The 15,538-nt window shown below is 46.0% G+C and overlaps 5 protein-coding genes across 5 annotated transcripts; 4 read left to right on the top strand and 1 right to left on the bottom strand.

The window, feature by feature from the left end:
* Positions 1-690: 690 nt before the first annotated feature.
* On the top strand, positions 691-2,432 carry BHQ10_006374 (uncharacterized protein; the record flags this gene model as incomplete). Its single annotated transcript, XM_040878953.1, has 3 exons — positions 691-808; positions 880-1,162; positions 1,214-2,432. The coding sequence occupies 3 exons, from the start codon at positions 691-693 to the stop codon at positions 2,430-2,432; spliced, it is 1,620 nt and encodes a 539-aa protein (XP_040734878.1).
* Positions 2,433-3,341: 909 nt separating this feature from the next.
* BHQ10_006373 (uncharacterized protein) lies at positions 3,342-4,232 on the top strand (the record flags this gene model as incomplete). Its single annotated transcript, XM_040878952.1, has 1 exon — positions 3,342-4,232. One exon carries the CDS (start codon positions 3,342-3,344, stop codon positions 4,230-4,232), a length of 891 nt encoding a protein of 296 aa, XP_040734877.1.
* Positions 4,233-6,554: 2,322 nt separating this feature from the next.
* BHQ10_006372 (uncharacterized protein) lies at positions 6,555-7,487 on the top strand (the record flags this gene model as incomplete). Its single annotated transcript, XM_040878951.1, has 1 exon — positions 6,555-7,487. One exon carries the CDS (start codon positions 6,555-6,557, stop codon positions 7,485-7,487), a length of 933 nt encoding a protein of 310 aa, XP_040734876.1.
* A 2,990-nt stretch (positions 7,488-10,477) lies between these two features.
* On the top strand, positions 10,478-11,758 carry BHQ10_006371 (uncharacterized protein; the record flags this gene model as incomplete). Its single annotated transcript, XM_040878950.1, has 1 exon — positions 10,478-11,758. One exon carries the CDS (start codon positions 10,478-10,480, stop codon positions 11,756-11,758), a length of 1,281 nt encoding a protein of 426 aa, XP_040734875.1.
* Positions 11,759-11,910: 152 nt separating this feature from the next.
* Positions 11,911-15,213, bottom strand: BHQ10_006370 (uncharacterized protein; the record flags this gene model as incomplete). The annotated part of the gene is made up of 6 exons (XM_040878949.1): positions 11,911-12,450; positions 12,503-12,908; positions 12,959-13,047; positions 13,095-13,198; positions 13,251-13,695; positions 14,644-15,213. 6 exons carry the CDS (start codon positions 15,211-15,213, stop codon positions 11,911-11,913), a joined length of 2,154 nt encoding a protein of 717 aa, XP_040734874.1.
* Positions 15,214-15,538: the final 325 nt, after the last annotated feature.

Raw genomic sequence — 15,538 nt, 5'->3', positions numbered from 1 at the left:
TCCTGATACACTTTTGACTCATACATCGCATGAGACGCCACGGGGTAGAAAGTTTTAGTCGAAAGAGGAAGTGGAAAAAAATCACGAATAATAATGATATTATCTGGACATCTTCAACCTTATGAACGACTAAATTTCGCCTCCAAGAGCACTTAAATCGGCCCCTGCTAGTAGGTTTGTCAGCCTTCATGTGTTATCGGCACATTCACGTAGCCAAGCCATTGATAGCCCTCACATATGCGCGATAATGACATTTCTATATTTATCAGTTGTCTTAGGCTCCGTATTTGTCGCTGGTAAATAATGAGTCCATGATGTATGCTAGATAGGATGACGGGACGCCTAAAGGGCTTGCCGACTCCATCGGCTACTTTTTTATCCCCAATTATTGTGGCGGCTGCGTGTTTCTTATTCCGGTACCAATCGGCGCCTATTACTTCAGCCTGAATATTGATTTTCTCGGCCCGTATATCGTGTTGATGTGATTGCTGAATAGATTGCATTAGCACGGCGGCTATAGTGTTATGTATCGAGAGTTGGCGGGCAAGACATCCCATATTCCATGGGGTCCATAAAGAACAAATAGGTGTAAAAGAACAGATATCCTCATACCTAGATATACTGAAGCCTTTTGGAAGCGAAAACTGATTTTTCAAACACCAATACCCATCTGCTAAAGTCGTTTCTGTCATGTCTTCGAGCAAAAATGAGAGCTTATCATCGTCAGCGGGTCATCCTCGCAGCAAGATCCCGGACTGGAGATGGAAGGGGACACTCGCAGTACTCGTTTTGACTACGATCATTAACGGTCAGTCAGAATAATCTATCATATTACTCGACTCATTCCAATCCATCATTCTGACAAAAACCATTTTTTAGGATATGATGTAAGCAACGTGGCCAACATCCAGCCTTCTCTTTACACTGCCTTCGGCAACATTACACTTTTGCCGTGGATCAGTCTGTCCTTTAGCCTCGCCGTATTTGCCGTCCTATCACTCTCCAGGAAGATTTTATACTGCTTCGATATGAAATGGATTTATATCGTTAGTGTTGTGATTTTTATGGTTGGTGCTGCTGTGGCTGGCTCAGCCTCCMATTTCCCAGCAGTGATTGTTGGACGAATCATCATGGGTGTCGGTGGTGCTATTGTTTATCAAAGGTTTGTTACCATCTATACCTATTGAAATTGAAGGAGCTCATCGCAAAATAGTAACTTGACATTTGTCGCGGTTTTTGCCACTCCGGATGAGACTCCTCGTCTATTCGGGCTTCTGAGTGCCTTCTGGGCCATTGGTCTCGTTATTGGAGGCCCTATTGGATCTGCTCTTGCATCAAACAAGTACACTACCTGGCGGTGGGCTTTTTACATGAACCTCCCTTGGGCGGGCCTCAGTCTTGCAGCAGCCATTATCTGTCTCCCGTTCAAATATCTTGGGCCAGATATTCCGATGATCTCCCGGTTGAAGGCGATCGACCCCCTCGGCATTGCATTCAATATGGCAGTTCCAGTTCTATTCGCTTTGGTACTGGAGTTCTCCGGCCCTGTGTGGGATTGGAGCTCTGGTGCGTCTATCGCTGTCTGGGTGATTTTCGGTGTACTCCTAGTTGGATGGATCGTCCAACAAGCTTGGTGCATTGGTACGACTCCTGAACAACGCGCCATCCCCGTTCATCTGCTCAATCGGATCGACTTACTTCCGTTATGGATCGCATCTGGCTGTGCAGGTGCATCGTACGCCGTCACACTCTACTACACGCCCCTCTACTTTGCATTTTGTCGCGGCCTTAGCGTGATACAGCAAACTATTCGTATCCTCCCATTCGTTCTCGTCTTTATTGCCGTTGTTATTCTCGTTGGAGGGTCGCTCCCAATCTTTGGCCGTTACAACTTGATCTATATCTTTGCCGGCATTGCAACCATCGCAGGAGCCGGTGCCATGGCTAGTATACTTAGTCCTGGTGTCTCTGAATCTCAGGTTCTTGGCCTAGAAGCACTTATTGGCATTGGACTTGGCTGTTCGTTTCAGCATGGAGTGGGTATATCCAACGTGATAAACAAGAACCCACGCGACCGCATTGACAGCGCGATTATCTTCAACATGGCGCAGATGGGCGGCATTGCAATTGCCCTGGCAGTTGCGGGCTCGATCTACCAGAATGTTGGGTACAACTTACTGACAGAGGCTCTTGGAAACAGAGGGTATTCGGAAAAGGACTTGCGAGAGGCGCTCGCTGGAGTATCGTCGGCAGTGTGGCAGTCCAATAACCCAGAGGTTCTTGCACGTGGAATTGACGTGGTAGCGACTGTGATCGGACGTGAGTTTTATCTGCTCGTGGCCAGTGGTGCAGTCTGTCTCATTTGCGGGTTGGTCATGAAGTGGGAGCGATTGGACTATGGCAGAAATAAGACCGAAGAATTTGAGGCATGAATGCCTTGCAGGATAACCCTTCAGCTCCGGTTATGAATTGCAATTCGGACTTAATCTTCAATGATCCGCTGTGTCCTTACAATAATATTTACTGTGCATCACCATTCACCTATTGAATGAAAAAGCCGTATCTGGATAGAAACGAGGAATATGTATCAATCCAATGGTCATGTATTGATTCTGAATGATCAATGTGCAGAAATAATACTTCCCGTATTAATACAGCCGGCCAAATTAGTGAGCCCCGCTAGGAAGACAGATTTCATCGTAGCTTGTCCAGGCCATTTAACTTTCTTACATCTCTCAGGTAACCATAAGCTCGCGAGACAGGCTGCAAAGCATCGGATCAGGGAATACTTATTTAAGTATAATCACTAGATTATGGCCTCTCTAGACAGATTACCAAGCGAATTACTCGACATTATCCTGCTATATACGAGCCCCGCCTGCCAGCGCAAATTGTTGTACACATGCCGCCGTCTGCACCAAATTGTTCAGCCGCAAATATATCGCAAGATTAACCTCACTCTACGCCCCGAAGATGTACAAGATCACAACGCAGTTATCGTACAGCTTTTTCGCACCGTAAGCACGAGTCCCTGGCTAGCGGATCACGTGCAAGAGCTTGAAATTTTTGGTTCCAAGCCACTGATCTTGTCGACTCAACTGTCCAGAGCTCAGGCACAGTCATTCTTGCACAAGATCAGGTTTTCGATTGGCTTATATATGCACTTATCGAATCGGCTAATGAAAGGTGATACTGATGCTATCATCGCTGCATTGATTTTTCATCTAAGCAATCTAAGAGTGCTTCGACTAGGATTTGATCTATGGTCGGACTCCCGGTATCTCAGCATAACTTTTCCCACAATACCACATCTTGAAGAAATCGAACTATCAAGCTCCATTATGGCCACTTCTCCTTCTTCAAAGCATGAGAGGGACCACTGGGATAACCTGGACCTGTTAGATAAGACGCTGATATTCAAAACTGGCAACGGACCACTATACTATGACCCGAGACAATTCGAGTATATTTTTTTCATGTCAAGCATCAAAAAGGTCAAACTCATGATCCCCGAGCCTAAAAATGAATGGTTTTCACGACGTTACAACAATCAGCCAGAGTCATATTCAAAGTTGACTCATCTCTGCCTGCAGGAAAGCGAGTTGACGCCATCATCTTTGAGTCACCTCCTGCGCTTGACTCCCAGTCTCCGCGAATTGAAGTACGACCATTTGATCAACATCAATCAAGGGGGCGAGAGTATGCGGTACTTCCAATGTGCTGATATGGATACGGCTCTCCAGCCGGTGCTGCCATGCTTAGAGCGCCTATGTATCAATGTTGATTTCTTCACCGCTGAAGCCGTTGATTTGGGCTGGGGTTATTACTGGGGCATCCGAGGCACATTGACGTGCCTTGCCAAGTGTTCATGTCTGGCTTATCTCGAGATACCAATTGTACTTCTTCTAGGTTGGACACCCCTCACCATAGGTGGAGACAATCAGCTTGCCGCCGTCTTGCCACTATCCCTCAGACATCTAACACTTACAACTGCTTTCGAAATTTTTGAGTGCAACGAGTGGACACGAACAAGACTATATCGCTGTGTTGGTGATTATGTTCAAACTATCACAGCTTCCGCTAGTTTGCATGTGCCCAAGTATCTAGAAAAAATCACTCTCAAATGCTATCATACCGGACTTGATCCGGACCACGAACTTGTCTTGTCTAGATTGAAGGATATCTGCGTTGAAGGTGATATAGGCCTAGATATTCGTGAATATAAATTGTGATTAAGTCAAAGGATGGCTTTTATTTGCATATCTATCATATATCAATTCTTTTATAATTTTTATATATACTAAATACATTAGTAATGTTTGATTAGTATTTTATAGCTACCGGCTATGCAAATCTTCTTGGTATATTTAAAAAGAAACCCTTTAACAATGTGAGAAATATACTATCTTTAACTACCTGTGCCTGAACATAACAACTATTAAAATACTATATTAGATCACTATCTATGTTACAGACCAATTACGTAAATCTATCAGCTATGAATTAGGTCCTATGTACCAGGTCAAAATCCTTCTACCTCACGTTCTTAAGCATTTCGAAAAGTGAAGTCGCGATCCCGACAACTAACCCAACGAGCAGAGTGGATATTTCATTATATTGCATGATAATTTGTCTGATACAATATCTTCGACTTAGTTAACAGATTCAAAAAGCTTTTCCCCAGGTGAATCATGTAGTATATCGATCCAAAGAAAGGACTTGAGGATGAGTCTTAGCTGCGGCCAAGCGCAAACCTCATTTATGCCCATCTGCTCTCTTAGGCTGGACTGGATCCATGGAGAGTTATCTGTATCAGAGGCGAAAATGGAAATTTTACCAATCATGAGAAGCCACAGAGAAACCAGAGAATTGCCCCACGGCCAACTGTAGATGGCCTCAAAGTAAGTCCTGTAGTTCTCATACAGATAGCCATTCGGAAGGTGAATTCCCCGTCGCTCTAAGAACGAATGTGAACAAAATGCAAGCATACCAAGACGAATCCCTTCATTGATTGGTCTGGTTGAACGATTCATCCTGAGAAGCGCGTACATCACTGAACCCATAGTATTTAATAGTATTTGATCGCTGAGCTTAATATGCTTCTCCGCCACTGAGTTAATTAGAGAACAGAAGTTGCTCAGTGCGTTCCATATCTCGGCTAGTTTCTCATCCAGACAAGGAATGGGCGGAGAAGATGACTTGATATTTGGTAGATACACGATAGATTGTAAAGACTGGTTAAAGGAAAAGATCGGTTGTGTTCCTTTGTGGACTGCTATGCTGATGTCACATCTGAACATGATAAGCCATTAATCCCAAGTATGATAATCCTGAATAAATGAACAAAGGCTAGGATTTCTACTAACCTTAATAATTCGGTCAGGAGTTTGGGAGTATCTTGGAAAGCAGCAATGCCTCCTCGTAGAGTTATAATCTTGTAAAGACCTTGCAAGTGTTGTTCAGCGGTAATATGCTCACCCCTTAAATGTGCAATGTGCGCCAGAGTCAAGACGATCAGTATTGTGGTATCAGAAATGGGTGTGTATCCATCCGTAATGCAAAGTCTATCGCGAAGGAGCTGAATCGTCTTCAACAGTTGCCTTAATGACCCTTTCCTAGAGCGACCCAAAAACATATCCATATATGCCTGAGCTCCGAATATTACAGCATTGAGATAGGCAGTATCGTATGACAACGGATCGAACATCGATCGCTCTTTTATTTCAAAATCAAAGCATTTCACCAAGGGAAAGAACATCTGTTTCGAAGCGAATGTGACTTCGAAAGTCAGCATTGATATTTTCTCAACACAGCTAGCAGTACATCTGGTAGATATCTTAGGGTGGAGTCACTCACACTTCAAAACTTCCCATAGCGTAGAGGGGTCTACAGAATCGGCAAACTGTAGTAAAGATAACTCCGAACCAAGCTTATCGGGGACTGCAGAAGCAGCCTCCAAATGAACATCCCTCTTGGGCTTTCGTCTACTATGCAAGATTTTCCCGCGATTTTTCCCCAACATGCAATGGCTCCTGATCAGCTTACGCATTACAGGATCCGCTTTGTTCATGCTAGTGGAATTGACGAATGGCATTCCTATCGCGGGCGCAGCCATGTTCCAATCAGGTTTGGTAGGCTCTGTTCGATTAAATGAGACAGACCTTGACTCACCGGGGTGGCTAAGTGAACAATGTGAAATGTGTAGAATCTTCAAAACTATGGACGAAATTGTCATCGACCGCCTTGCCGGAGGAGAAATTTTAGCGTGATTGAGATTGTTTTCCGCTTGAGGAATAGCCCAAAGTTTTGAAGCCGACTGTCCAATCGCCTCTCGCACACCCTTGCGATAGTTGTATAGATCCTTTCTTGTATCCTTTCTTGAAGGCATTAGTTGAACTGACCGGATTTTTGATCCCAATTCGGAGCAAGTACGACCAGACTCCCTAGGTATATAAGTAGCGACATTCCCCTCTCAGTCTGTCTTTTCAACATATTCTTTTGCCATAAGCTCTCGAGTACAATACCAAACTGTAACTTCCTATCGTGATATCGACATGGCTGCTCTTAAGGTTATAGTCTTCGGACCTTCTGGAGCCGTTGGATCGGCCACTGCTCGCACCGCTCACGAACTTGGAGCAAAGGTGGTACTGGCAATGCGGAACACCAAAAAGCCTATTCCAGGCCTTGATGAGGCAACAATCGAAGACAGTTTCGAGAGAGTCCAAGCCGATCTGCATCACCCCGATAGTGTCCACGATGCTGTCTCTAGCACTCAAGCAACCCGGGCGTTTCTTTATATCGCCCACCGCTCATCCGACAACATGAAGTCTACCTTTCAGGCACTCAAGTCTGCTGGTATCGACCTGGTGGTATTGCTCAGCAGCTTTACCATCCAAGGTGAACCGGAGGATGTGCAACCCAGTGAGGTCATACCATACCTACACGCCCAAGTCGAGATCAGTTTGAAAGAAGTATTTGGACCAGGCAGATACGTCACGGCTAGACCAGGTTCATTTGCCAGTAACACCATTCAGTACAAGGCGGGAATCGAGAGTGGGCTAGTCAAGATTTTTGCACCAGAATCTACATTTGATTGTATTGCTCAAGAAGACATTGGGAGAGCATGTGGCACAGTTCTTGCCAAAGGACCGCTCGACGGAAACACGGCCATGTATCTATACGGGCCACAGTTGATCTCCCAGGCAGACTGTGTCAAGACACTCGCAAAGGTATTAGGCAAGAGTCCTACTATTGAAACGATGGACAGAGAGGAAGCATACAAGACTTTCACAGAACAGCGTCAGTGGCCTATTCCTCTCGCGGAATACATGATCAAGCAATTGGGGATTGTAGACCCTGCACGCAGTCTGGTTAGTGGCTATCCAGTTGGCGCGGAGCAGCTGTCGAGTATCGAGAGATACACTGGTAAGAAAGCAATGACCTTTGAGGAATGGGCCGAACGGAACAAGCAAATGTTTATTTCTTGATAGCTTTAGTTAAAATGAAATAAATATTAGGCTTTGTAACACTTCCAAGCTCCAACATCACTCGCTTTTTGAAAGCGTGTCAAATGAAACCATTTAAAAGCCCAAATCGGTGGCATGAGAACCGGCTTGTTTGTGATCTGGGACCGATTTAAAGGCAACTATGATTTCTACTTCTGTTCAGCCGGTCGCTCGTTTCTGCCAATTCTTTCTACTCAGCCACTGGTACGTAACGCTAGAGATCTGGTGGGCTTCTTAAGCTCCCACGCAGCCCCACAACTTGCGAAATTGTACGGCGGAGTATCCTCTTTTGTGGTCGGTCGCTCATTTTCCGTCAACACCATCTGCTGTTTCTGAGTGCTAACAACCTGCGAAGAACGACCGCGTAGAAACCCTTCCAATAGGAAAATCCATTCGCTGCTCGACCGAATTGAAGCTGACGCTCCTACTTCCGACCTCCTCACGATCATCCATGGGCCGTTCGCTACATTCAGCGCTTCGCCCAACGAGTCGATTTCAACCTCAACACCATGCGTAACCGATACAATCCCCGAAAAATGCTCCGGAATATCGACGGATCACCGCTCTGCATCGCTGGGTACGGCTTGCGACAAAACAAAGTACGAGTTTGGTGATGGGGAGAGACGGAGTGACGAGACACAGCTACCGGCAACGTCTAATTCCTTTATGCTCTCTTGAGCAGTCCTGGCAACTCAACCGATGTCTCAGCATCTCGATTGCCAGTTGAGGTGGAGTACCTCCTAAATAAATTAATACCCGACAATGTCGATCTCATCAACGCCGTGCCGACGCCAAAGGGTCGTGGAAGACAGGGCAAGTACCGCGCGCCATCCAGGGCTGTGGAGAGATTGCCTTTCTAGGCAGGACCTCGCATGCACGCAACGCACTGCTGCAGGCCCTGCTCGCCATCAGTATATAAAACCTGAAAACCATGTGCACAACCGCTGGACAGACTTCGCATGCGTCAGGCTGGCGACAGGTGGGCACTTCAGCAGACCAACCGGTCGCTTACTTACCTGAATTGTGCCTACATTCAGACTGCCAAATATAAGAGAGAGGCAAATATAAAGAGGTCTTAGCAGCGRGGCGAGCCGTGATCACTCGCGAGGGTACTTTCATATCACCAACTTCTTTACTTTGTTTTTGATATGATACGATGGTCTGACAAATCGTTTCTATTAGGTTTGTTCCGCAGACACCACCTCCTTTGAATGGCACCTCCAGGATACCGAAGACTTCAAAAATGTCGCTCAATGTAAACCCGGTCGCCGCTGCTCGAGAAAAGCACAAGCCCTACACCGTGAATAAATACGTGTATATATCCGCGCATCATACGGGAAATGATGTGTCTATGGTTTATGTCCTTATGTGTTTCTTCCTTGGGTCCCTGCTCCAAGGGAATTACGGTATGGCTCTAGAAGTCGGGTCTCGCGTCATCAATTGATGGTTCGACTTGGATCTATGGCATTCCCTTGCCGTGACTTGTTCTGGCGAGGAAAACTTCTGAGCTCATCCGCCGTAAGACGACCTTTGCGCAACCGTATCTAGGCTTGATTGCTCCTGGCGTGTTTCTGGTCGTGTGTGGTGACCTCGGAATTTAGGTTCTCAAGTGGCCAGTGGACCGTATGTTAGGTAACATTGATAAGCTTCCCATTACCGAGGCTTCCAAAACGCTTATCATTCACCAAACTCGTGCCTTTCACCAGGCCATGATCATCTACTTCTCTAGAACTGTGTGCGGCGTTCACCGACGGTACCTTGAGTCCTATGCCGAAAGTATTATAAACCACCTTGAGCCTGTCGACCGTATAAAAACCAAGCTAAACACGCGGCGAGCTGTATGTCATGGCCTGGTTTATTGGCGCTGCTGGAGCCGTAGTTAAGGAGCTGTAGAACGTTGCCTGCAATGGTTTCGCTCGCTCCGTTTCTATAATTTTGGCGCGTACGATAAAGCAATTGAGGTGATCTTGGAGGTCTTGGAGCATGACACGAGACTTGTCCCTGTCTGCGTCTGGCCAAAAGTTGTCGATGCCAAAGATATGAAGCCTATGCTGATGTAATCAGCCATCACTATCTGAGTAAATGACGAATATCACCTAGCAGTGTTCGAGATGTCCTGCGTGTTGTTTAGACGTAATATCTGCTTGACTAGCGTAATTTGCATGGAGTTTTCTGACTAGCTGGATATATCCAAACATTGTTTACATATACATGTTGACCTCACGGCTTAGTTTTTACGTAGTAGATGACCCAAAATTTGGGTCATCTTAGGGCTATCTGACTTTAGCCGGCACGTGGTGAACGGTAGGCTGAAATAAGCCGCATGAACCACCAGGAAATTCGGTTTTCTTCCCAACACGCATCTTTCTCCCTTATCAAATAGGCTGTCACACTAAGACGACTGAATAATCATGCAGACAGAATCGGAGCATGTACTTTCGCCAAAAGAGAATCCCCAGCAACGTGCATACACAACCAACTATAGGGGCCGCGTTCGCAGTGGATGCCTCACCTGCCGTTCAAGGAAAGTGAAATGTGATGAATCACGGCCAACATGCGATAATTGCATCAGAGTGAAGCGACGTTGTGTATATAAGGCGAGGAAGATCGATCATAATCATCACATCTCAGCTCAAGAGCCAGGAAATCATTGTTCTACTGAGTCGGCACAGACAGATCCCGAACATGGTAGACACATTTCAAGTCCACCGTCAGTTGAGGAGCAGGAATATTCCGCGATAATATCACAACATGACAGTAACGACGTTTCTGATGAGCATTGCACGATATCACATAATCCGTTTCAGTATCCCGACCCCTTAATTCTGGATGTCACCACACGGCTCCGAAACGCCATCCATGGATATGATACTTCTGAGCGACAGAGTCAAAACGCAGCTGGTTGCCTTGTATCCGACAAACATACTTCTCCTGCCACATTAATCTCCCGCGATATCGAATTGACCACAACGATGGACATTCTGGCTACCCAGGAAGTTCTTTCCGAACCATCTTTTACCTTCTTTCTCGAGGAAGTGGAATGTCCATGGGTCACACCGTATGATGGCGCCAACTGGAGACGTATAAAACATGTCATGATCGAGATGGGAAAGTCTGATGAAGTCATCGCTTCTGCTATCGTAGCGGTTGCAGTGTTGTACAAAGGGCAGTTATATGGCTTACCGTTATCCAAGGCCTTGTCTATCTACCATACTTCGAAAGCCGGATATGAGAAAGTTTTGAACGACGATAGCAATAGCACAGACAATAGCGACGGATACGAGAGGGTGTTGGTAACCACACTCCTACTGTGTTTGTTTGAATTCATCAATTACGAAATGATCCCTAGTCTGAAGGAATTAGCCGAGCCATTCATGGACAAATTGGAGGCCTGGAAACAATCACCATCGTTTCAACAAACTGAAGTTTCGGCCAAAATAATTACATGGCTTAAACTACTATATGTGACCACAATGCGAGGAGGTGGTATGGGAATCATCCCTGAAAATGTATTCAGAGCATTCCCAGACTACGCCCACAGCGCAGGATCTCCTGCCCTTGACCCGAACCCAGACGCTTCAGACCATTTATACGACTTATTAAGTGCACCAATATTTGATTTCTACTTTCAGCTCCAAATGTTATCCGGCGAAATCGCGAAAGAAACTCACTACCACCGGTCACGCACTACAGGTATGGATCAGGAGGATGTAATTCAAGCAATAGCCAATATCAAATCACGACTTTATAATCTTTGGGAAAATCGTCCATCTATTCAGCAACAATCGCCCAAAGATCTACGGTCTTGTGTTGCCCCCAGGATCGCCGGTCCTATTATAGGGCTCATGGGAGTTTGTGCCGCAGCATACTATACAGAAATAGTAGAGATTGATCGCGTGCTTGGTGATCCCGTGAGCAAATCTGAGGACTCGCGAGAAGCAAGACATCAGATTCGAATGATTATTGAAGGGAACGATATCGATGGGGTTGATTGGAATACATATGACCACAATGGCCGACTGAACTCAGGGTTTTTACGGCCACTGTTTCTTTACGCTATTGAGTGTATGGACCGCGACGAGAATGAATGGGCAGTAGAAAAGATCAGCCAAATCAGAAATCAGATCTGTCGAAGCCAGTTCTTTGCCATGTTTGGCAAGGCGCTTTCTGATGCTCAGTTGCGCAAGGAGAGGCGTGTTACTTCGAAGTATTTTTGCATTTGGTATTTCGGGGTTGCGCCTCCTTTCATGTAGTTTGCCAGATCATGTAATCTACATCGTCTATGTCAAGTTTAGACTTATCATTACAACAAGATGACTATACATACGACATCCTAGTCTCCGATCATTATGACCTCCTCCTGACTTCTCACTATCTATCAAGGTCTTTTCGGCCTCAATAGAAATCAAACACTCTTCTCCACATCAACAGCAACATTAACAACCTCAACGAAATCAACTTTAGTCCTGCCAAAATGCCTTTCGGGCACTCTCTTCTCAAACAACAAATCAATCTCCGCTGTAGTCCGATCTGCCGTCTCAGGAACATACATCCAGGCAAAAATGATACAAAGCAGACATCCACCAGCCCAAAAGAACCCAGTCTTGGCAGACCAATTCCAAGCCGTTGGGTTCAACATATAAGGCGTCAAGACACCAGCAATAATGGTAGTAACCACATACGCCCATCGAGCCAAGACGACGGATTTGCTGCGAAGTAGAGCGGACGGGATTTCGGCGCAGAGGGTGTTGGTGAGTGGGCCGACAGAGCCGTAGTAGACGAACGAAGAGATGACGAGTAGAGAGCCGATGCCCCATGCATAAGCCGGGGTGGGAGATTGCGCTTGAGGAACGCCAAGAGCGCCAACGAGGATCATGATGATAAAGAGGATGATGAGACCGCCGAGATAGGCTGTTCTACGGCCACAGAGGGGGATAAGAGCCCACTAAAGAATTGTCAGCGGAAATAATGCAGATTAAGAGAGAAAGATAACTTACAGAGCCGAAACCACCTACGATAGCCAAGGCAAAACCAACAATGGACATGTTGAAGGCCTGGGTAGTTGGCAAACCAGCCTGCTCAAAGAAGTACGTCGAATAACCACGGATCGGATTTCCGTTGAATGTCTGAACGCAATAGATGCCGATGACAATGAGCGTTCTGCGAAGATTGGGTCCTTCAAAACAGGCGCGATACGAGGTACTTGCATCGATGAGGCGCTCGTGCTCGGTTGTGACTACCATCATGGCAATGTTCTTGTCAATGTCAAAATTGACGTTTGTCGGGGATGTAAGACGTTTGACTACTGCTTTTGCTTCTTCAAGACGACCTTTGCGAACGAGCCACCATGGTGATTCGGGTGCGAAACAGAGGAGGGGAATTAGTATGAGGGGCCAGAACCATCTATATTCAGGTCAGAATTATCAATCAGAAGTGAAGAAAGGTGGACTTACTGTATGGCAAATGGGATGCGATAGGCCCAATGATTGTTCATGCTTAAGACACCTCGTAGAACACCGGTAGCGGTGATTTGACCGAATGCCTGTACAGTCAGAAGGGTTCGTTTTTGGATGTCGATGAAACACATACCCAGCAGGAATTGACATAATTGATTAGATAATCGCGAAGACACAATGGCGAAACCTCCAGGGCATAAATGACAGGTGTGGTCAAAAAGAGGCCAAGAGGAATTCCTATCAAAGGATTAGATCCATCACTGAACTGCCTACATGTAACCAAACTTACCGAAAAGAATCTGAGCCACCTCCAAAACAGCAAGACTCGGCGCAAAGAATTGCATGAAAATAAGTGCAATAATAGTCGTCAACCCCGTTATCATAGTCTTCCGAAACCCAAACCGCTCAACAAGATGCCCCGACATCAACAACCCTAGCAATTGTCCAATTGCTGACGAATTGCTCAATCCAGCCTGCCATGCCGCCGTAATCTGATACGTGTCTCCCTTAACATGCTCCCCATAGGCCTTCTGGAAGGCTGGCTGAGCAAAGAGCGTTCCGATCAACTTTGTGTCGTAGCCTTCCATGATGATGGCAGTGGACATGACGAAGCTCCAAAATACACCATTCTGATAGAGACGCAAGGCTGCGAAGAAACCGAGTTCTTGCTCTTGGTTTGTGCCATCTTGAGCGTTGGCGAATTCGTCGACTAATCTGGCGGTTGCTGCCGTGGGCTGTTTTTCTATGGTTGGTTGACTCATTTTAAAAAAAAACAAGAGGCAGCGATCTGAGATTATTTTTGACCAGAATTTATCGTCGGAATTCTGATTCACTCTGGTTTCTTCATCATGGTCCTCACAGCGACTATCATAGTCTTTATAGTTGTTGTCATTATAAAGGCCAAATATGCGCCGTCAACCAAACACAGCTACAATATTGAAATGAACTCGACGTGATACCAAAGTCTCTCCACAAATTACTCGACGTTAAGCTTTTTGGCTGTTTGGAAACCACTTAAGATGTTGATTCCTCCGGCGCGTGCCAAATCCCTGGGATGCCGTTTGTCGAGCTGATGGAGAAGACCCATAGCCAAGCCCTAAGTCTGCTTATCTCCAGCCGAGCTTATCTCGTGCCGATAGCACGTAGCGAGCTAGAGTCGCAACCATGACTGATCGAGAAGTTGGGAAGAAAAGAGAGAACAAATTGAGCTTGCTATTGGAATAGTTACCACTGTCTAGTTTCTAATAGCAAGCCAGCAGTTGTGCCGAACAAGTGTTGGGAAGTACTGGAAGACGCGTTACTGTTGGGGCTATTCGATATTCCCGCCTACAGAGGTGGGCCGTTTGGGCACGTTGTGAGTGAATTTGGAACGTGGGTACTACGATTGTAGAAACTATATTCTCAAAGGCCGATTCGTCTTTTTAGAGATTGAGTGTGAAAACACTTCAAATGATTTAATAACTACATTCCTCGAATGCGATACATATGTTCTAATCACAATATTTCGACTATGCACTCTCACCTAGATAAAAAAGTCTCGAAAACCAATGCATATCCTCAAAAGTACAAAACTCGACCGCGCCCAAATCGAACTCCGACACAATCTGCGGCAGAACCCCTTGCAACAATTCATTCAAATCCCTCCTATCGTCCCCCTCAATATGCCTCAAAAAATAACAAACGCTCATATGCCACTCATAGGTTTCATGATTCGGCGCCCTAAATCCCATAGTATCCGCAAGTCTGTCCCGCAGCCTCCTTATCCGCCTTTCTTCTTCCGGACTGGCACCTTCGAGAATCAAGCCAATCCCTACTGTGGCCGCATAATCGAACCCGCGAAGACGCATGTGATATGGCGGCGCGAGACCTTCGTCTGTAAGCCTTAAACCGAACTGTCGTAGACTCTTTGATAGTTCTTTGGTGCATTGGTCGAGAGGTTGTTTCAGTTTGTCAGCTGGCCACATCCCTGGTTCGCATTCTTGTTCGCGAATACCGTCAAAGACGGTCATGTGCCATGTTGCCGGTGGTAGTAAGTGAATCTTCTGGGAGAGCGTGGAATGGGATTTCAGGGCATCGTGAAGGGCCCACAGGCCTGGTAGGACAGGTGAGTTTGGGGGCACATGGCAGAGAGTGGTGTTGCCGGGGTATCGTTGTACGACGCCTTCTGGAGAGAATTTATAGGGGACTCCGATGGGGTATTCCAGGCGTTCGGGGGTTGTGATGATGGTAGTTGTTGTTGAGGTGGTCGCCATGTCGAGCTTTCTATTCAGAAAAAATCAAGAGAGCGATACAAGAGAGCGATACAGTTAGAAACAAGAAGATCAGCTTGCAAAACAAGAACTGGAGTAAATTTAAATGAGTTTATATAACGCCACGCCATGATACTCCCACTGGATAAGCTTCGAATCTTAATGACTGGACATTCGGCAAGAGATAAGCTCGCTTATAGATAAGACATTGAGTATGCGATGCTTTCATCTCAGCTGGTCGAGCTTCAGATCGAGAAATACCTCAACCTATTGACACCAATCATATCAAGCCATACTATATATTTCTTTTAGGCTGCTTAGTTCCTCT

This window comes from Talaromyces amestolkiae, assembly GCF_001896365.1.
Source record: "Talaromyces amestolkiae strain CIB chromosome Unknown scaffold12.1, whole genome shotgun sequence".
Lineage (NCBI taxonomy): Eukaryota > Fungi > Ascomycota > Eurotiomycetes > Eurotiales > Trichocomaceae > Talaromyces > Talaromyces amestolkiae.
Note: the sequence above shows the minus strand (reverse complement) of the source record. Positions and strands in the feature narration are given on the sequence as shown.